General features: G+C 43.0%; 1 protein-coding gene across 11 annotated transcripts in view; it reads right to left on the bottom strand.

Annotated features, from left to right (window-relative positions):
• Nucleotides 1-21619, bottom strand: part of LMTK2 (lemur tail kinase 2) — an 88180-nt gene that overhangs the window by 29284 nt on the left and 37277 nt on the right. For 6 of the 11 annotated variants that reach the window (XM_089895634.1, XM_022587722.3, XM_022587723.3 and 3 more), the window contains 3 exons: nucleotides 18304-18377; nucleotides 14471-14589; nucleotides 8812-8899 (listed from right to left, as the gene is read on the bottom strand). In XM_089895634.1, coding sequence (XP_089751760.1) covers nucleotides 8812-8899; nucleotides 14471-14589; nucleotides 18304-18377 — 281 coding nt within the window. Of the gene's footprint in view, nucleotides 1-1009; nucleotides 2407-7390; nucleotides 7620-8811; nucleotides 8900-14470; nucleotides 14590-18303; nucleotides 18378-21619 lie in introns of those variants that run through there. The other 5 variants (XM_089895636.1, XM_089895641.1, XM_089895637.1 and 2 more) reach the window with 4 other exon arrangements.

The following is a 21619-nucleotide window of genomic DNA, read 5'->3' as shown; positions in this document are numbered from 1 at the left end:
GGCCACAGAGCTAACAAACAGTGGGGCTGCACTTCTACAGTTTACCAACTTGCCAAGAAAGTTCTATTTGGTGAGTGAACCAAATTAGCACGTAGATCAAATCGATTATTCTATAAGAATGAGTGTCCAGTAAATTCAAGCCAATCACACAGCTGTGGAGGAGTCTCCCAAACTTAGTGAACTGCTCTGCCAGGGCAGCAGCTGCTCCCCTCAGGACCAAGGTGTGTGCTCGCCCACGTCACCGTCCTCCTATTTCTTTGAGAACGCGGTGCTTTCCCCTTTTGCTCCCCTAGCAATTACAAGCTGCTCCAGCGGAGAAACAGACACCTTTTCTTCCCCTTTAAAAATACATGCCCCTCCCCGTGCCAACCCCACCTTCACCCAGGCTAGGCTCTGTCCAGCATGGGAGTGGTGGGAATAAACCCAGCTTTGGGCGACAATTAAATTAACCCAGAAAAACTCCAGCAAAAAGCACCAGGCTACAGGCTGATGGGATTTTCATAAGGTAGCTCATATGGAAACGAAATATGAAAACAAAGAGCTGAAGTTTACTTACATTACCAGTGAAATGACCACTTAAATGCATTTGTCTAACCCCTTTCTTGCAATATCCATCTAAGGAAAAAACTATCCTCACACAAAAGTAGGATTATGCTGTGCTGCATCTGGCCACTTCTCAAAACAAACAGAAGCTTCGGGCAAACAGCAAGTACTTCCCAAGTGACTTTGGCCATGAAGGCAGGAATGGCAGAGTGGGTGTAGTTATTTTTCAAGGTTCCCTAAAGCATATTCCTTACCACTCACTGTTCTAAAGTTATCTTCTCCCCACAACAGGCCACTCCCCAGATTTCACTAGAAGATAAAGTATAATGAACAGAAGGGGATTTTGCTTCAGACTGCTAAGGCTCTGGAAGTGTCCAGCTTGACAAAAACTAAAGGCCTCTCCCAACCTGCACTGGGGGGGGGGGGGGCGCAAAGTGAGCGCGACCCCAGAAAAGACGTCTCTAACCTGAGGAGTAAACATGAGCGATTACTGAGGAGCCCATGACTGTTTCGCAAGGATGAGGCCTGTGATGGGTTGGGAGGGACTCTTTCTGTGTTCTAGAAAGAGCCTCAGGGCTCTCCTGGCACCACCATTTGAAAGAAAAATCAGCATAAAATCTGTAATTACAGAAAAACAATTTATATTATATAAGTACTAAAAATTGACTCATTCTATCCAAAACAGATAAAGCTGTATTTAGATATCTGGCTTATTTTATTTATGTTTTAATGATGCCTAGCGAGTAGACAGGGATTATTACTTTGGTCCATTATTTGAAGAGAAAAACACTGAGAACAGCAATGTATTCTGAACTAAAATAAAGTTTCCTTTATCCAAGTTTTAAAAATTTCCCAGATCCTCCCCAAACTGCGCCCCTCTGCAAAATACTCAAAAAGAAAAATGTATGACACTAGATGGCAGCAAAGTGCTTACACTGAGATCTCAGATACCAGAGCAGCCCCTTGGCCGACTTCTTGGAATCAGTCGCTCGAAGACCTTTAGAGGGTTACTCACAAGGGCCCTCGTAAATCCCAGCATCAGCTGCCATGAGGGCTTCGGCCAGCTTTTCACAGGACACTGTGAACAATGAATGAATTCCAATACAACGTAAAAACCCAACAAGTAAATAGCTTCATAACTGAAAAATTAGTTGTTTATACATTTAACAGAAGGATTTGGGAGGAAAATTTATGTTTTTAAACAAAAATCTGAGGACTTCCCTGGTGGTGCAGTGGTTAAGAATCCGCCTGCCAGTGCAGAGGACACGGGTTTGAGCCCTGGTCCGGGAAGCAAAATCCCCTTCTGTTCATGCCGCGGAGCAACTAAGCCCGTGCGCCACAACGACTGAGCCTGTGCTCCACAACTACTGAACCTGTGCTCTAGAGGCCGTGAGCCACAACTACTGAGCCCGCGTGCCGCAACTACTGAAGGCTGCACACCTAGAGCCTGTGCTCTGCAGCAAGAGAAGCCACCGCAGTGAGAAGCCCGTGCTCCTCAACAAAGAGTAGGCCCTGCTCGCCGCAACTAGAGAAAGCCCGCGCACGGCAATGAAGACCCAACGTAGCCGAAAATTTTAAAGATTAAAAAAAAAAAAATCTGAGTGAAAGGAGGAAAGAATGGCAGCAACAGCCGCGTGCTCGGTGTCCACCGACAAAGTGAGACAGGGAGGTAGGGCGGGAGCCCTGGGAACGCCCCCAGCCCCAGGGTTTCTTAACTCCCTGAAGCCCTCTGACTGCGCCTACTTTTCCCTCCACCACTCGAATCCCGCCCCACCCCCCAACATCCACACCTGCACAGCACCTTCTGTTATCACGGATTATTCTCCCTGAGCCCATCCCTTCTCTGCTCAAATACCTCTCAGGTGAATCCCACAAAGAACCAGCAAGCGCCCTCTGCCTCCAAACCCGGTTCCCGCTCCCACCCCACTTCCCTCCCCTCTTCACGGACAGACGCCTCAAAAGCCGGGTCTGCACTGGCTGGCCTGCCTCCTGGCCCCCCAATCTCTCTCGAACCCCTCGCCCCCCAACAGGCTGGGCTCTAGCTGCTCCTGCTGGGCAGGACCAAGTGAGGGGTCCGTTCCTTCCTTCCCCGCCGGTCTCCTGGCTTTCTTCCGAGCTCACTGGCCACTCCTTTCTGGGGCCCCTGTGCTGGACCTTCCCCCTCTTACTGGTCTGTAGGCGTCGGCATGCCCAGGGCTCTGTCTGTGGTCCTCATCCCTCCTCACCGTGACACTCATTCCGGGTGACTCTGTCACCCTGTGGCTTTGAAAATCATCTCTCATACATTTCTCTGACTCAGACCCCTCCACCTCCTGAGCCCCAGACTCATCTGTCCAGCTGCGGACTTGACACCCTTCCCTAGATGCCCTGAGAGGCACCTCAAACCTAACACACCCAATGCAAAGCTCCGACGATCTGCTCCATCTCAGGAAATGGCATCACTGCTTTCCCAGTGGATCAGGCCAAAACCAAAGTCCTCATTCTTGAGTTTGCTCTCTCTCGAGACGCCCACATCCAACCCATCACCAAGGCCCGGATCTATTTTCACAAAGAGCCAGGGCCTCGGGGCCCAGGGCAGCAGCCACGTGTGGGGAAGGGAGCCACTGGCAGGGCCCGGGGATGTGGCGCCCCCACCAGCCACCCCCCTTCCAAGCCTGATGATGCCGTGTCATTGCTCTGCACGTGTCCCTCCCGCTGGCTCCGAGTGAGAGACACCGTCCACATGCACCTCTGGTCCACACCACAGTAAGCCCATGTCCTTTCTTTTCTACTCCCGCTCCCGAGTGGCAGGGACACATCACCCATCTCTGTATGCCTGGGAGGGCCCCAGTGCATGGGCTTATGTAACGAACTCATTTACACATAAGACACGGACATGGACTAGGCATTTTCTGTACAAAAGGCCAATTCGAAAATGGAGGCTTCCCACTGGTGGAAGACAAACGTACAGCCATTAAACTACCTGATACAGAAGTACATAGAATAAAATTAAGCCATCAGTTAAAATCCCCACTTTGCCACAAGCAACCATGTGACATCAGGCAAGTCAACTAACCAAAGAAGAGAAGACAGAAAGCCTGGTCCTGAGGTTGGGCATGGGTGTGGCCCCGAGAGGCCCTTCATCTCTTGCAGCCCGGTTTTCTAATCTGTAAAACGAAGAAGACTGAGGCAAGAAGACTCAGTGAAGGAGAAGCAAACACCTCAGGCCCAGCACAAGGCCTGGCACAGGTCGGAGCCCTCCCTCCTCACACTGCCACCCCTGTGTGGGCAGCGGCCAAGCTTCCCACAGCCTTGGGAGCCCGGGACCCTGCCTCCCTGCCTCTCCTGAGCGGCTGGAGCAAGCCCGGCCCGCAGACGGCTGTGGAAATCTGCACACGACACCAAGATCGCTCCCTTGCAAAGAAAAGACTATCATCTCTTGCTTCGGAGTCCGGTGACAGAGGAAGAAACTGCTGACTGTCATGGGAGATAGGACAGAGTGGAGGTGATCTACTTCCTTGTCCTTACCTGGGCCTGCAGTCTGGCCTCCAAGTAGTTGGTCTCGGCTTGTCACCTTTCCAGCTGATCTTTCCCAGCGGATGCCAACTAGCCTCTCCTAACGCAGTGCTCTCTCACCCGGTCCCCACGCCACCCACTGCGGGACCATCTATCGCCCCACCCCCCACCCCGGTCCACACGCACAGTTGAGCTACCCTGCCTGGCTCACGCTGTTCCTATGACGCTTTCCTGCGGAGGAAAGTCCATCCACCCACCTGTGCACACTCAGAACAAACGCCACTTCCTTTGTGAAGCCTTCCCAAAGGAGTCAGTGAGCCTAGTTAGAATTGCTACACAGGACTACTCAAACCTTTAAATTATGATCAATTGAGAAACTAAAAATGAATAAAAATAACTACTACTTCCTGAGCACCTACTATGCCTACAGGGTGGGCAGTATCACTCCCATTTTACAGATGTCTACACTGAGGCTTAAAGAGGTCAGGTAACTCTCCAAGGTGATACACAAGTAAGTGGCAGGACCAGCATCTGAAGGCAGGCCCGCTTGGCTCTACAGGCAGAAAAGGCAGGGTCAGGGTGATTCACCCGTGCTCCTGAGAGCACTGGGCACAGCTCTTTGTACTCAACAGGTGCTCAAACATTTCTGTTGAGTGACCCTTACCCCCAAACAATCTTGCCCGCATAGACATGTGAGAGCACAGTGTACCTCCTATGGCCACAAGTTACACACAACACCCTGCAGTGTTCTCTCCCCTCACGAACACTGCACCATCAGCAGTACACATCGGCGACTCTGGTCCAGCTACCAAACTCAGAAGAGTTTTCATTTTCTTTCATAAAAATTCTAAGATAAAGTGCTTTTCAGAGACTGGTAATTCCATCTCACAAGGAATGACTCAAGTAAGTGTGAAAATATTCCCTCCTTTCTCCTTAGAAGATGTTATCGCTGAGCATGGTCACTGCCTGGCGGCGACGGAAAGGGCCAACATTCACCCAGTCGCTCCTGACCTGCTAAGAACACGTGAAGACAGTGGCTCCTTTCACTGCGGCTGCAGCTGCTGATTACCAGTCCTGGGCTACAGGCCCCTGGCCTCTGGCCTCTGGCCTCTGGCCCCTGGCCCCTGGCCAGAAGGTGCTTTTGCCCCGAATGACGCCCCTCTGCTCAGTCTGGCCTCTTTCTGGGAGGGTTCTGGGGCATCCAGGCTGGGAGCAGGGCTCGGGTGAAGCCAGGCTTTGGGGTGTGCTGGGAACGTCCCTGCAGTCCAGGTAGGAAGGCACCTCTATGGCTCACGGGCCTGACACGAGCTGACCGTTTCTGCTACCTGGTGTCTGCACACACTGAGCCCCAAGGACCTAACTGCAGGGCCAGTGCCCCCGGTCGAGGCCCAGCCCTTGCTGCTCAGGAGCTGGTCCCTCTGCAACTTACTAGGGTCCAGAGATGATGAGAACGAAACTGCCCTCGGAGATAAATGTGACATCACTGCCTGGCATGGTTGGGGGCTCCCTGGGTTAACGGCCTTTACCTTGATATGAGGCTGGACATTCCGGGTGCTGACTGACAGATTTCCCAAGGGCATACCAGCCTCCTCCAAGTATAGTTAACAGCGGCACAGCCCCTTCCATAATAGCAGGTAATTACCAAGGTCTTTTGTGTGGTGAGAACCACGTAACATAAAATTACCACCCTTAAGTGTTTCTAAGTGTACAGTTCAGTGGCATTAAGGACACTGACACTGCTGTGCAGCCATCACCACCGTCTACCCACAGAACTCTCTTCGTCTTCCCAAACTGAACGTCTGTCCCCATTAAACACTGACTCCCCCATCCCCTCCTCCCGCCGGCCCCCGGCACCCACCCTTCTACCTTCCGTCTCCGTGAGTCTGACCACTCCAGGGACCTCATATAAGTGGAATCCTACAGTATCTGTGTTTTTGTGACTTAGCTTCTTCCACTGAGCATAATGACCCCAAGGTTCTTCCATATTGCAGCATGTGGCAGAATTTCCTTCCTTTTTAAGGCTGAATAATACTCCAGTGTATGGATAGACCCAATTTTATTTGTTCAACCACTGATGGACACCTGGGCTGCTTCTGCCTCGTGGCTACTGTGAATGCTGCTGCTGTGAGCACGGGCATGAAGATGGGACCCTGCTCCCAACTGTGTGGATATATGTACCTAGAAGTGAAACTGCCAGATCATGTGGGAATTCTAGTTTAATTTCGGGGAGAAAATTATTTTTAATTTTACTATTGATCAATGTACCCTTGGGCAGTGCACTTAAATAAAAACGGCTACTAGCTCTCACTGCCAGTGAAAGCTTTTGGTGGGGATGGGCTCTTTCCAGATGTTCAGCCTTCAGGAGTGACTGAGGAGTGAACATGACTTAGGAGAGTCACATAAAATGTGTTTCAAGAAGTCACATTTCCTAATTCTGGAGGGCTGTATCCATAATCTTCACCCCAAAATATGAAAGCCAACAGAAATGTAGGTAAGTAAATATGTATGTTCTGAATACTTAGTCTAGTGTCAGTACTTGGAGAATACGCATTTAAATCTGAGATAGAAAAGTACGAGGGAAAAATTCTATAAAAAGAATGTTGGGGACTTCCCTGGTGGTACAGTGGTTAAGAATCCGCCTGCCAATGTGGGGGACTCAGGTTCCTGCCCTGGTCCGGGAAGATCCCACATGTGGAGGAGCAACTAAGCCTGTGCTCTACAACAAAGAGCAGCCACTGCAATGAGAAGCCCACGCGCCGCAATGAAGAGTATCCCCCGCTCGCCACAACTGGAGAAAGCCCGCGCGCAGCATCGAAGACCCAATGTAGCCAAAAATAAATAAATAAAATTGAAAAAAAAACAAAAGCAAAAACAAATTAGAACAGCACTAAAACTAAACCCATTACCTGAACCCACTTAGAAGAAAACATTAAGCTTTTACTATTCCAGGAAAAACAACAACATTGTCTAGTAAAACTTTCAGGAATGGACAAACAGGGTAAAGAATAAGAAAATGCCAAAGTACATGAGCTAGTTTTATAAACCACCTCGATTAGCCTGGAAACGTGCGACTTCGAGAAGATGGTGGTCCCCGCTGCTATTTCTGTTACAGTCACTCATGAAGAACGTTCCCACTGTTATTTATAATTAATATCAGGAGCTTAGGGACCCAAAAGAGATACCATTAAATGTCTCAGAAAAGCAGAACTCTGACAAGCAGACTTGTCTCATCACATAAAAATGCATCTTTGGTCTTCTTTCCTCACCTGCTGTGTCACCTATCATACTGGTCACCAAGAGCTAGACTAAAAGGAGTTATTTTCATATTATGATAAGTAAGGATCATACATACCATAGCTCTGATAATTCTGAGATGATCAAAACCAGCTACGCAATAAAACTATGAGAAACATCCTTGCGAACTCCTTCCTCTTCGTTCTCGTGCCTCTACTAAATAATAAGGCTAAATGGCAATTATCACGTGTCTGCTCCCTCTAAGTAGGAGGCCTAGAGGACAATGGCCAGTTTTCTCTCTGGGTCCCTTGAGAAGAGCACGCTGCCTTTCTACACCAAGTGTTCAATCAGGAAGCACCCTCCACGACGGGGGAAACGTGGGGAGGGCACAGAAAAGTAGGATTAACTCTGGTTTCTTTACATGGAGAGAGAGCTTGATGAGGTCCCAGCATCTCTGGAGAAGGGTTAAAATATTAATTTTAGACCTTGTTACACTAAATATGCATGTTGTAACTTCTAGTGTAACCATACACAAAATTAAGAAACAGTATCTAAAATAGTAGATGGGGAAAACTGAAACAAACAAAAAAATTCAAGAATCTAAAAGAAGGCTAGAAAAAAAGCAAAAAAGAAAAGTTGAAACAGGTAAGAAAAATAATACACAACAGGCACATAACATTCCAAATATCTCATAGGTACAATAAACATAAATGGATGACCTGTTCCATGTTAAGTGACCGAGACCGACAGGTTAATAAAATTCTAACCGTAAGCTATTTACAAGAGATGTCAACCAGAGAAGAGGACTGACAGAGATAAACCAGGCAAATTCTAACCAAAAGAAAGCTGGCCTAACTACATTAACATCAATAAAAACAGACTTAATCCTCAGTAATGCTTTTAATCTTAAAGAGATTGCATTCATAATGATAAAAGTTTCAAATTAAGGGAAGTTATATCAACTCTAAATTTGGATCCCTGACACAGCGGGGTATCAAAATGTACAAAGCAAAACAACTAGAACTATAATGAAAAATAAGGAAAATCCATAATCAGAGCAGGAAATTTTAACATGCCTCTCAATAACTGATAGAAAACTGACCCAGGCTCCCTCTGTCCCTGCCCCCTCCCCACAAATCAGAAGGATACAGGAGATTTGAACAGCCTCATAAACTTGACCCAAAAGACCCATACAGACATACTGTACAGATCACCAGAATACACGTTTTTCTCCCCAGCATCTACAGATAGAATAAAACACTGACCCTGGGGTAGAGGTGAACATAGCCTGGAACAGAGCTGAAGCTGACCCAGAGCCAATGAGAATCACTTTGCTCTTATCAGCCACTGAGATTTGGGGGGGTTACTATAATATAACCCACTGAAAGCTAATATATCAAGTTTATTAATAATTTTTCTTTGGAATTAACTAGCTGGGACAGAAGTGAAAGCAGTCCCTCATCCAGCATTTCTATCTGTCAAAAACACTTTGGTAAAAACTTCTGAATACTTGACTTTGAATTTCTACTGAAAACTTACCAAGTCACAGAACTCAAACACCAGGAGATAGGGGATTGCTTCTACACACTGTCCAACACACTGAAGAATATTTGGATGCTGAAGAGTACTGGTAAAAATAAAAGTCACAGTATTGTTCATGAGGGAGCAGGCTAGTAGAATTGCTCAAACAGTAACTGCAAATTTAACATTCTTAACGATTTAAATATGATCAACTGAAAAGAGCACAATTAAGATTCTATTTAACAGATGTATTCTAAGTCATGTAATGATTAAGTAATTCAAGGCCAATCAGGCGAACATTTTCACAAATTAGAACATCTCCTAACGTAAGAATCTGTAACTTTAGTGATTTAACTTTACAGATATCATTTTGAAGCATCGTTTAAAAGAAGGCAAACTATATGCCATGAGCATTTCAATCCACATAATAAAATACTCAGTTACCTCTTAGGCTATCTGGCTTATATACTATTTTCATAAATCACGGTACACAAACTCTTTTTGGAAAATATTTTGTCTAAAACAAAGTTAAAAAAAAAAGATATGCCAAAATGGTTTTTTAAACTTCAAAACTTTATTTTGAAGCAATAATGAATTAAGAGTAAGTTGCCAAGATAGTACAAAGAGGTCCCATGTCCCCTTCACCCAGTTTTTCCCACCGGTGACACCTGACACTATCAGTGCAATCCCCAAACTAGGGCCCTGACACTAGGGTGCGGTGTGTGTGTGGCTTGCAAGTCCTGTTATCAACATGTGTGGATTTGTGCAACCACCGCTCAGCAGAAATGCAGAACTGCCCCCCACCACGAAGGTCTCCCATGCTACCCCTTTCTGCTACCCCTTTCTAGTCACACTGCCGCCGCCCCCAACCATTCCTCAGCCCTGGCAACCACGAATCTGGTCTCCTTTTCTATAATGTTCTCATTCTGAGAATACTATGTAAGCGAAACCACACAGTATGTGGCCCTCTGAGACTGATTTTTTTCACTCAACACAATGCCCTCCAGATGACCCGAGTCACTGCCTGCATCAGCAGTCCCTTCCCTTCTGCTACTGAGCAGGATTCCATGGCTGGATGGACCATAGTTTGTTTACCCGGTCACCTGTAGAGGGCATTTTAGTTTTTCCAGTTTGAGGCTACTATAAATAAAGCCGCTACAAATAATCACACAAGAGATTTTGTATGGAAGTAAGTCTTCATTTCTATGCGCTAAGTGCCTAGGAGTGCAACAGCTGGGTTACAAGGTGTGACGGTTAATTTTCTGTCAACGTGGCTGAGCCACAATGCAGGTATTTGGTCAAACATTATTCTGGACACTTCTGTGAAGGTGGTTTTGGATGAGATCATCATTTAAATCAGTGGACTTTCAGTAAGAGCAGACGGTGCTCCAAAATGTGGGTGGGCTTTGTCCAAAGAACAAAGACTAGCCTCACCCAGTGAAGAAGGAATTCTGCCAGCAGATGGCCTTGGACATGAACTGAACAGTGGCTCTGCTCTGGGTCTCCAGCCTGCTGGTCCACCCTGCAGACTTGCCAGTCTCCATAACTGCATGAGCCATTTCCCTAAAATAAATTACCTATCTATCCATCTATCTCTCTCTCGCTATCCATCCATCCATCCATCCATCTCTCCATCCATCCATCCATCCATCTCTCTCTCTACCTCTCTGTCCATCCATCCATCCCTCTATCCATTCATCTATGTATCTATCTATCCATCCATCTACCTATCTATCCATCCATCCATCTATCCATCTATCCATCTTTCCATACATCCATACATCCATCCATCTATCTATCTACAGATTCTACCGGCTCTGTTTCTCTGGAGAACGTTGACTAATACATACAGTGGTAAGCGTATGTTTCGTTTTTTAACAAACTGTCAAAACTATTTTCCAAAGTGGCTGTACCATTTTACATTCCCACCAGCAATGTGTGAGAGATCCAGTTTCTCCACATCCTCACCAGCATCTGGTATTGTTGCTGTTTTATTTTAGCTTTCCTAATACTTGTGAAGTGTTCTCTCATCATGACTGTAATTACCCTAGTTAATGACGTTGATCTTTTCATTGCCATCCATAGATCCTCTTTGGTGTCACTTGATGTCTTTTGTTTATTTTTGTTTTTTACTGTTGAGTTCTGTCTATCTCTCTGCCAAAAACACAGTCCTAATTACATAGCTATATAAGGTCTTGAAATTGGGTCAAATGATTCCTCCAATTTTTATTCTTATTTTTCATACTTGTTTCACCTATCCTACTTTTGCCTTTATATATAATTTTAGAATAATCTTGTATATAGGTTTTTAAAATCTTGCTGGGATTTTGATAGGAATTGCAGGAATCTGACTGGGAAGAACGGACATCTTCACGAATCTTCCAACCCATGAATATGGTATGTCTCTTCGTTTATTTAGACCTTGATTTCTTTCATCAGTTTCTATAGTTTTCAGCATACAAGTCCTGTACATGTACTTAAGTATTTCTTTTTTGTTTTTGAGTGAATATTAAAGTTATTTTAAAGTTGGTTTCTACATGTTCATTGATAGTACACAGAAATAAAACTGACTTTTGTATGTTGACCATGCATCCTGCAGCCTTGCTGAATTCTCTCTTACTAGTTCTAGGGGATTTTTTTTTTTTTTGGAGATTACTTGGGATTTTCTGCATAAACGTTTTCTGCATATAAACACAGACACTTAGGTCTTTCTTTCTGATCTACAGGCTTCTGAATGTTTCCTTTTCTTGCCTTATTGAGCTAGTTAGAACTTCTGGCTCTTATTGAATAGCAGGGATGAGAGCAAACATCTACGTCTTTCTTGATCTTAGGGATAAAAGCATTCAGTCTTTCACCATTAAGTATGATGCTAGATGTAGATTTTTTGTAGATGTTCTTTAATAAGTGGAGATTCTCATCTATTCCTAGTTTTCAAAGAGTTTTTATCATGAATTAGTGTGGAGTTTTGTCAAATGTTTTTCTCCATCAACTGACAGGATCATGTGATGTTTCTTCTTTACCCAGTAATTATGGTGGACTACACTGATTGATTTTCAAATACTGAATCAGACTGGCATTCCTGGAATAAATTCCAATTGGTCATGATATATAACTTTTTATATATTTGCTAATATTTTGGTTAGAATTTCTGCGTCAACATCGTTGACAGATATCGGTCTACAGTTTTCCTTTTTGCACTTTGTCAAGTTTTGGTATCACGGTAATACTGGTTTCATAAAATGAGTTAGGAAGTGTTCCCTCCTCTTCTATTTTCTAGAAAATATTGTGTAGAACTGGCATTAATTCATCTTTAGTTGTTTTGTAGAATGCTCTGGTCAAACTGTCTAAGCCTGGGGACTCTTTTTGAGAGCTTTTAAGTTGCAAACTCCATTTCTTCAAGGATTATAGCTCTATTCAAATAACCTATTTCATATTGGGTGAGTCGTGGTGGTTTGTGCTTTTTGAGTAATTGGTTCATTTCATCTAAGTTGTCAAATATATATATACGTAGAGCTGTTTGTCCCTTATTATCCTTTTGATGTCTGTAGGGTCTCTTTCATTCCTGATATTAGGAATCTGTGTCTTCTCTTTTATTCTCTGTCAGTCTTGTTAGAGGTTTGTCAATTTTATTATCTTTCCAAAGAGCCAACTTTATGTTTCAATGATTTTTATCTGCTGTTTTCAATTTTATCGACCTCTGCTCTTATCTTTAATATCTACTCCTTCTGTTTGCTTTGAGTTCATCTTGCTCCTCTTTTTCTGGTCCTTTAAAGTATGAGCTTAGGTTATTGATTTGAGACTTGTCCGTGTTTCTTTCTCCCGGCTTCTGAGATTTTTTTGTCTTTCACTTTCAGAAGTTTTGATTATGATGTGCGCTGGCATGAATTTCTTTGGGTTTATCCTGTTTGAGATTTGATCAACTTATGAATCTGTAGGTTTGTCTTTTCAAAATGTGGAACATTTTCCAGTTAGTATTTCTTCAAATACTTTTTCTATCCACTTTCTATCTCCTTTCAATCTGGGATGTCTTGATCTTTTGTTCAAGTCCCCCAAGTCCCTGAGGCACTTTTCACTTTTTTAAGCATATTTTCTTTCTGTTGTTTGAACTGGGTGATATTTATTGTTTTATCTTCAACTTCACTGATTTTTTCCTCTGTCCTCTCCATTCTGCTGTTGAACTCATCCAACTGAGTTTTTACTTTGATTATTATATTTTTCAGTTCTAAAGTGTCCACTTTGGTGTTCTTTATGTAGTCTATGTCTTTGCTGAAACTTTGTTTTCTTCATTTGTTTCAAGGGTACTAGAATTTTTTAAAATATAAATTTATTTATTTATTTTATTTTTGGCTATGTTGGGTCTTCACTGCTGCACACAGGCTTTCTCTAGCTGCGGTGAACGGGGGCTACTCTTTGTTGCAGTGCATGGGCTTCTCACTGCGGTGGCTTCTCTTGTTGCAGAGCACAGGCTCTAGGCATGTGGGCTTCGGTAGTTGTGGCACATAGGCTTAGTTGCTCCATGGCATGTGGGATCTTCCCAGACCAGGGCTCAAACCCGTGTCCCCCGCACTGGCAGGCGGACTCTTAACAACTATGCCACCAGGGAAGTCCCAGGGTACTATAATTTATTGCTCTTTGAAGCATTTTTACAACAGCTGCTTTAAAATCCTTGTCAGATAATCCTAACATCTCTGTCATCTTGGTGTTGGTATCTGTTGTCTTTTCTATTTTTTGTGTGTGTTTATTTTATTGAAGTATAGTTGATTTACAATGTTGTGCTAATTTGTACTGTACAGCAAAGTGACTCAGTTGTAAATGTATTCTTTTTCATATTCTTTTACATTATGGTTTATCACAGGGTATTGAATATAGTTCCCTGTGCTGTAACAGTAGGACCTTGTTGTTCATCCACTCTATATATAACAGTGTGCATCTGCTAATCCCAAACTCCCAGTCTATCCCTACCCTGGCCCCCCTCCCACTTGGTAACCACAGGCCTATTCTCTATATCTGTGAGTCTGTTTCTGTTTTGTAAAAAAGTTCATTTGTGTCATATTTTAGCTTCCACATATAAGTGATATCATACGATATTTGTCTTTCTCTGTATGACTTACTTCACTTAGTTTGATAATCTCTAGTTGCATCCATGTTGCTGCAAATGGCATTATTTCATTCTTTTTTATGGCTGAGTAGTATTCCATTATATATAATGTACCACATCTTCTTTATCCATTCCTCTGTTGATGGACATTTAGGTTGTTTCTATGTCTTGGCTATTGTGAATAGTGCTGCTATGAACAGAGGGGTGCATGTATCTCTTTGAAATTAGAATTTCGTCTGGGGGTGTGATTGCTGGACCCATCCAGGAGTGGGATTGCTGGACCATTTGGCAACTCTACGTTTAGTTTTTTGAGGAATCTCCATACTGTTTTCCACAGTGACTGCACCAAATTACATTCCCACCATCTGTTGTCTTTTCTTACTTAGTTGAGTTCTCTTGGTTCTTGGAAAGATCAGTGATTTCAGCTGAAACCTGGACATTTTGGGTCTTATGCTATGAGACTCTGGATCTTATTTAAATTTTGTATTTTACAAGCAGAAATCCCAAAGGCGTTTTAAACACCTGATTTTCAACAGACCACAGACCACGTTTACAAAACATTCATTACGGTTTACTTACTAGTATGGTTCTCCATTTTTCAAAAAAGTATCGTGTTCCTTTGGGCTCGCACTTGCTTTTAACTCCTTCACTATTACTCTCACTACACTAGTGCCCGTGTAGATCTCTCCAAGGAGCACCTAAAACCAAAGAATAGTTTTTCACTTCACTTCCATCAACATGATAAAGAAGTATGTTACACTTACCAGGAAATGGAATACAGGAAAACAAATTAAGCAACAGTCAGATGGCTTTCTATTATTTTAAATTCTACCTCACGAAAAGCTTGGAAAGCTAAAATATTTTCCTTAAGTTTTAAAACAGTCATCAGGTGTTTACAACATTCATATATTTATATGTACTTCTTTTCTATTTACTTAAAAATGTTTTATACTCTAACAGAAATTGCCAATGATATTACAGAAGAGTAATTTATTAGTTTGGTTCAAATATAACCCAAATATTTCTCAAAAACACTTCAAATGAGTTGTGTTATTTTGTTATGTCTACTTCACATAGGACAAAATAAACTGACAGACAGCCAGTGTACAAACTACCATTGCATTATAGCTTTAAAAATCCATGGCATGCCGGTTATTCCAGGCCTTTATCTTGTGCTAAAGCTTCAGTCAAAACACAGGGAAAAAACACTCCATGAAATTAACAGAACACAAAATGCGAATGAAAATAAGAACAAGCTACAAGTGATATATTAAGTATTAATATAGGACAATACAAAGGCACTATTCAAGATGAAATACAATATTTAAGATGAAAATGATGATGAAGTAAAGATTTTTATCTGAGAATGGTCAGAACTAAAAGGCTTCCTTTTAAAATAGGTTTTTTATATTTTTATAAAATAGATTAATTTTAATGCCCTGAAAATAGAGAATAAGAACCTGAACAGAATTTAATGTTATATTAGGAATATAAGGGCAGAAGAATGCATAGAACAGGAAACTCTGATAATTAACTAAGCCATATCCTCTGTTTCAAATAACGAGTTTGCACAGATATAACAAGCCTAACACGTCCATGGTGTTGATTTGCAAAGAGGGGAGAATAACTAGGGGACCAGTGCAATGATCTGGCTCACCGTCTCTCTCTCTCTGTAGCCAGCACTGTTGTCATCCTTGGAGGGCAACATATGCAGGGACTATTCACTCAACACTGGGACCTCTCAGCTCTCCGACCTCACTCCCACTCATCTTTCCTATGAGCCCATCTCAGCAAACACTTCCAGGGGTCTAGACCTAGCTAGTAATTATGTTATGTCCAAAACCTTGAATTTTAACTTCTTCTCTACCCATCCTTCGATTTCCAGCTCACTTACTTCAACAGTCTAATCCAATAAGTGCACAACTTGCCCCCCAATCCACTAATGATCCCGCTTTTCCACCCTCCTGTCCTGACTGCAGGCCCCGCTCCCCTCCCTGACAGCTTAGAGCCCACGACCCTTCACTCCCATCACCCCCGCGCCCTCTCACTGAGGTCTATTAGCTCAGCCAAGCCTCGGTGCTGCTTAAATCCATCTACTTGCCTACAATAAAAAGCACCAAAAGTAGAAAAAAGCCACGATGAGTGGTCTCATTTTAAATCTGTGAGGGTCCTCAGCGCTGCTCACCACCACCCCCATTTCCCCAGTCGATATACTTTCCCACATTCTCCTCTTGTTCAAACTTCACGTACATCTTTTCACTCCTGCATTTCAAACGGGCCTCCTATTTACTGAATAAAATGATCAGAAGTGAACCTGCTCATTTTAACACCAAATCCACCTGCACCTGTGTACACATTCTGCTCCCATTTCAGGAGAGAAACTGTCCCTGTGCCTAAGACCAAGTCCTACAATAATGCTGTGGATCCCTTCTACGCTTACACCCCCTCCCACAGTATCAGTCCCCCCTCCCATATAAACATGCTAAAACAGCAGCACATACTATAAAAAAAAACAATCAAAAAACCTTCCCTTGGCCCTTGGATGGGCCCAAACAGCTCATCATTTCTCTGTTCCCTTTTAGACTAAAACTCCTCAACAGAGTTGTCTAAATGTGCCATCTCCAGTTTCTCCCTGGAACCCATCACACGTGAGGATGTGACATGGCCCTTTTGAAGTCACAAGCACTGAATCTTTTGAGGATACCATGGACTGCATGCTGCTGGGTCCTAATTCTCCAGCCTTCATCTTGCTCAGTGTGTCCACAGCATCTACTGCAATTCATCTTCTGGAGCTCCTCCTCAGACCTTCAGAATAATGCTCCTCTCTCCTGTGCCCTCTCCTACTCACTGGCTGACTCTTCTGTCTCCCTCACAGGGTCTCCCTGACTGTGCTGACCTCCCCGCTGCGGGGCCTCAGGGCTCGGTCCTTGTGCCTCCCCCTCTCCTCTGTGTTAGCATTCTCGGTGATTTCATCTAGCCTCAAGTACCACCTCTATACTGAGTTCTCCCAAGTTTATATCTCTGTCTTGAACTCTCAATTTGCATTTCCAGCTGCCTACATGGTATCTCCATTTGCACATCTGAGAGCCATCTCACCCCTGATGTATCCAAAAGTGAACCCATCTTCCTCCTCCACGTCTGCTTCTCCCTAGTCTTTCCCACCTCAGATCACAGCAACTCCATGCTTCTTGCCAATCGGGCCATAAGCCATCATCCTTAACTTCTTTCCCTCTCCCGACTCCGTATCTGCTCCATCCCAAGTCCTGTGTGCTCCTGTTGGAACCTCGACCTCTCCATGCTATCATCCAGGTCCAAGCCTGCCTGCAACTCTCCCTAGACAATTGCGGCAGCCTTCTTACCAATTTCCCTGCTTCCCCGTGGCCCTCTACAACATGGCGATCCTCTCAACCCGTAAGCCAGGTGATGTCACTCATCCCCAGATCCTGAAGCACCTTCCTAGCCCCCTCTGAGGAAAAGTCAAAGTCTCTAAATGCAGGAAATACCTCATGTCCCCTGGCTCCCCTACCCCTCCTGTCTCCTACCATTGACTGTTTACTGTCTGATCACCCCCCAGCCCCAACTAGAAATTTCAGCTTTGTCAGGGCAAGGGTTCCATCTCGTTTGCTGCTACATTCCCAGGACTCCACAGGCCAGGACTTTACCATCTTCCTCCACATCATACTCCCAGCACCAAGAACAACGTCTGACACATAATAGGTTTTGCTAAATGGCTTAGAAGATCTGGTGACTAATAAAGTTTGGACGACATAAAAGATACAGGACAAACAACTCTTATCAGAAAGACAGAAGCATGAGATGGTTGACTACAGAGCAAATACATCTTCTGGTCGTGACCGCCCTGCTTATGATGCAATGATCACTCAGTTACACCCTTTTACAAAGAATGATTGCTCCATCATAGAAAGAGTTGTTATAAAAAAGATCATTCCTTCTGTGGTAAAAAGATCAACAAAGTGTGTTATTATAGGTCACTTGACAGGCTACGAGAAACACAACAGTTCTTCACAATGGTTTTAATTATAACCATACTACCCATCTATTATAAAGTGGTTTAAGTGTCATAAGGGAAGGGGGAGAAGAAAGAAGAAACAAATAATTTGAGGAGGACAAAAAGCTTCTAAAATTCCCATCTCTTTTCCCTTCTTACCGTTGTCTGCCAACAACTAGAAAAGTCTCTGATATAGAAATAAAAGACCTTCTTGGAAAAACTCACACACCCAGGAATGCTGACGCTCACACTTCCACATGGTTTCAGGGGCCAATGGAGAAATTCAATTGGTACCATAGTGTGCAGACAGTATATGGAATGTCACATAACACAAGTCTTAATTAGCTTTAAATTCTAAACAGTATAAGTAGGAGGGGAAAAAATGAAAGCGAACAAACTTTACCTTTCCAAACCAGCCATTTCCAATTTCCTGTATATAGTTTAGACTGTGGCGGGCAACTTGAGACTTCAAACCTTCTGTAGGAAAAAGAACATTGAAAACTAAAGATAAGTATTTAACTGAAATAAATATTAAATATATAACCTATAAAGTACAAACACTAACATAAATTTAATGTTTGTGATAATAAAGTAGAAATAAATACATAAAACATCTCTCTCAAACTAATAATGCCAAAACGGTCTCAAATTTTAAAACTGACAGTATTTGTGAATGAGTATCCTGCCCTGACTTTAAGCTCTTGCACGGAATCCTCTGACCAACTACCCTACTATAACCACCAGTCACCACCAGTCACCACCACCTCACTGGCCTTTACTCAGTCCTTACTTTTATGGCGAAGTAGGGACCTCCGGGGCTGTCCCTCCCTAGAAACACTGAAAATCTTGTCAAAAAACTGTAAGCATCAACCTTATCAGAACTCTGGAGAGTGTAAAAAGTTTATAGCAACCAAAGAGAACAAGGAGGAAGGCCACTGAAACAGGGAGACTTGCTTTGTGGCCTTTAATTTACTCATGTCCTACCTCTCTCACAGCACATCTTAAAGATGACCCATGTGCCAGAGTGGGTGCTGGTTTCAGAGGGAGCACAGTGACCTTCTTCCCCAGGAACTGTGCTTCTTTTTGAGCTGACTGGGGTTTCCCGGAAGGCCTGCTGCAGTGGTGCCCCTTGTTCCACCTAACTTGGGCTCTATCAGGATGGAGAGGCTTCACGTGCCTCAAAAACAACGAAAGCCAACTGGACAAGGCGCTGCTGCCCGGGGCAAATAAAAAAACCCAACTGAGGCAATAACAGACAGGTTGGAGCTTTAGCAGAAAAGCCCAGTGAAATTTGGGGGGTTTGCAGGGATATGGGCTTTTTTTTAAAAAAAAAGCTATTATTACACAAACAGGGAAACGTAGAGAGCCACTTGCATGCCCAGGGAAGCACACACACTCAGAAGAGGCCCGAGAAGAACAGAGGCTTCACCTCTGGCAAGTCTCATGCTCAGCAAAGCAGGAAGCGAAGGCTAAGGCAGAGCTGTCAGCAGCCAGGCTGAGGACCTGCCCCAACATAGAGCCAGTCTGCCAGGATCTAGACAGCATCTGTCATTTGTTTCCTTTCTATTTTCTTCTTTTTTTGCATATTATTCAAAATGTCCAGTTTTCAACAAAAAATTACAAACCAAATAAAAAACAATAAAGAATGCTACATGCACTGGTACAAAAGATATTTAAAAGAAAATGTCCCTGAGAAAACAGACATTGGCCTTACTGGACAAGACCTTAAATCAACTGTCTTAAACATGCTGAAAGGGCTAAAGGAAACCACAGACAAAGAACCAAAGGAAACTGAGAGAATGATATCCCAATAAATAGAGAAGACCAATAAAGTGATAGAAATTATTAAAAGGAGCCAAATAGAATTTTGGAGCTGCAAGTGCAATAACCAAAAAAAAAAAAAAAAATCACAAGAGGGTTTCAACAAGAGATTTGAGCAGACACAATAATCAGTAAACCTGAAGGGAGGTCAAATGAAATTATCCAATCTGAGGAGCAGGAAGAAAAAAGAATGAAAACATTAATGAATGAAGTCTAAGGGACTTGTGGGATACCATCAAGTAGACCAACGTACATATAACGAGAGCCCCAGAGGATGAGGGAGAAAAGGAAGCAGAAAGAATACTTGAAGATATAATGGTAAAAAATGTCTCAAATCTATGAGAAACATGAATCTATACATCTAAGAAGTTCAACAAAGTCCAAGTAAGATAAACTCAGAGATCCACACCAAGACACATTATAATCAAACTATCAAAAACCAAAGATAGAGAATTTTGAAAGCAGCAAGAGAGAGCAAGTCATCACATTCAAGGGATCTTCAATAAGAATAACAATTCCATGCATGTCTCATCAGAAACCATGGAGGCCAGAAAGCAGCGGGATGGCACATATAAAGTGCTAAAGAACAGTACCATCAACCAAGAATTCTATACCTAGCAAAACTGTCCTCTAAAAATGAAGGAGAAATTAAGACATTCCCAGATAAACAAGTTTAGGGAGTTTGCTGCCGGTACACCTGCCCTATAAGAAATCCTGAAGGGAGTCCTTCAGGCTAAAATAAAAGGACATTAAAGAGTAACTAGAAGTCATATGAGGAAATAAAGATTTCTGGTAACTACATAGGTAAAATAAAAGCCAGTATTATTGCATTTTTGTGTGTAGCTCCTTTTTTATTTCTTATATGACTTAAAAGACAAACACATTAAAAAACTGTATAGTTGACCCTTGAGCAACACAGGTTTTAATTGCACAGGTCCACTTAAATGTAGATTTTTTTCAATATATACTGTAGCACTACACAATCCACAGTTGGATGCAGAACCATGGATACAGAAGGCCGACTATAAAGTTATACACAGATTTTCGACTGTGTGCAGGGCTGGGGGGTGCACGGTTGTGTGGGGTGTGGGTCAGCACCCTTAACCCCCTCGTTGTTCAAAGGTCAACAATAAATCTATGTTAATGGGCACACAATGTATAAAGCTGTAATGTGTGTCAATATAAAGGGAAGGCACAGGTTTTATATGTTGGTGAATATAAATTCAGTTGTTATAAATTCAAACTCAGTTGTTATAAATTTAAGGTAATTGTAATCCCATTATAATCACTTTTTAAAAATATAAAAAATATACACAAAAGGGAATGAGAAGGGAATCAAATGATATGCATGCATGGGTGCACACACGCCCACATACATACACACACACACACACACACACACACACACACACACACAAATTCCAGTGGCCTGTCTTGCAGAAATGGAAAAACTGATACTAAAATTCATACAGAATTGCAAGGGACTCAGAATAGCCAAAACAATCTAGAAAAAAAAAAAAGTTGGAAGACACATACTTCCCAATTTCAAATCTTACTACAATGCTACAATAATCAAAACAGTGTGGTACTGGCATAAGGATAGACATATAGATCAATGGAATACAACTGAAAGTCCAGAAATTAACCTAAACGAATATGGTCAACTGATTTTCAACAAGGGTGCCAAGACAATTCAAGGCGGGAAGAACTGTCTCCTCAAAACTTGTTGCTGGGACAACTAGTCATCCACCTGTAGAATTAACCTGGATCATTACCTCACACCACATATAAATATTTTGTATGAAACACACCAGCTGTGTCATGTTTTAGCTAGCTTTTTTTAAAATACAGCCTATAGCAATATTAATCAACTGTTCAGTTTATACTGCCCTAAACAT

Source organism: Delphinapterus leucas, chromosome 15, assembly GCF_059928025.1.
Source record: "Delphinapterus leucas isolate spDelLeu-1000000601 "Yukka" chromosome 15, BTC_Dleu_Yukka2, whole genome shotgun sequence".
NCBI classification, from domain to species: Eukaryota; Metazoa; Chordata; class Mammalia; order Artiodactyla; family Monodontidae; genus Delphinapterus; species Delphinapterus leucas.
Note: the sequence above shows the minus strand (reverse complement) of the source record. Positions and strands in the feature narration are given on the sequence as shown.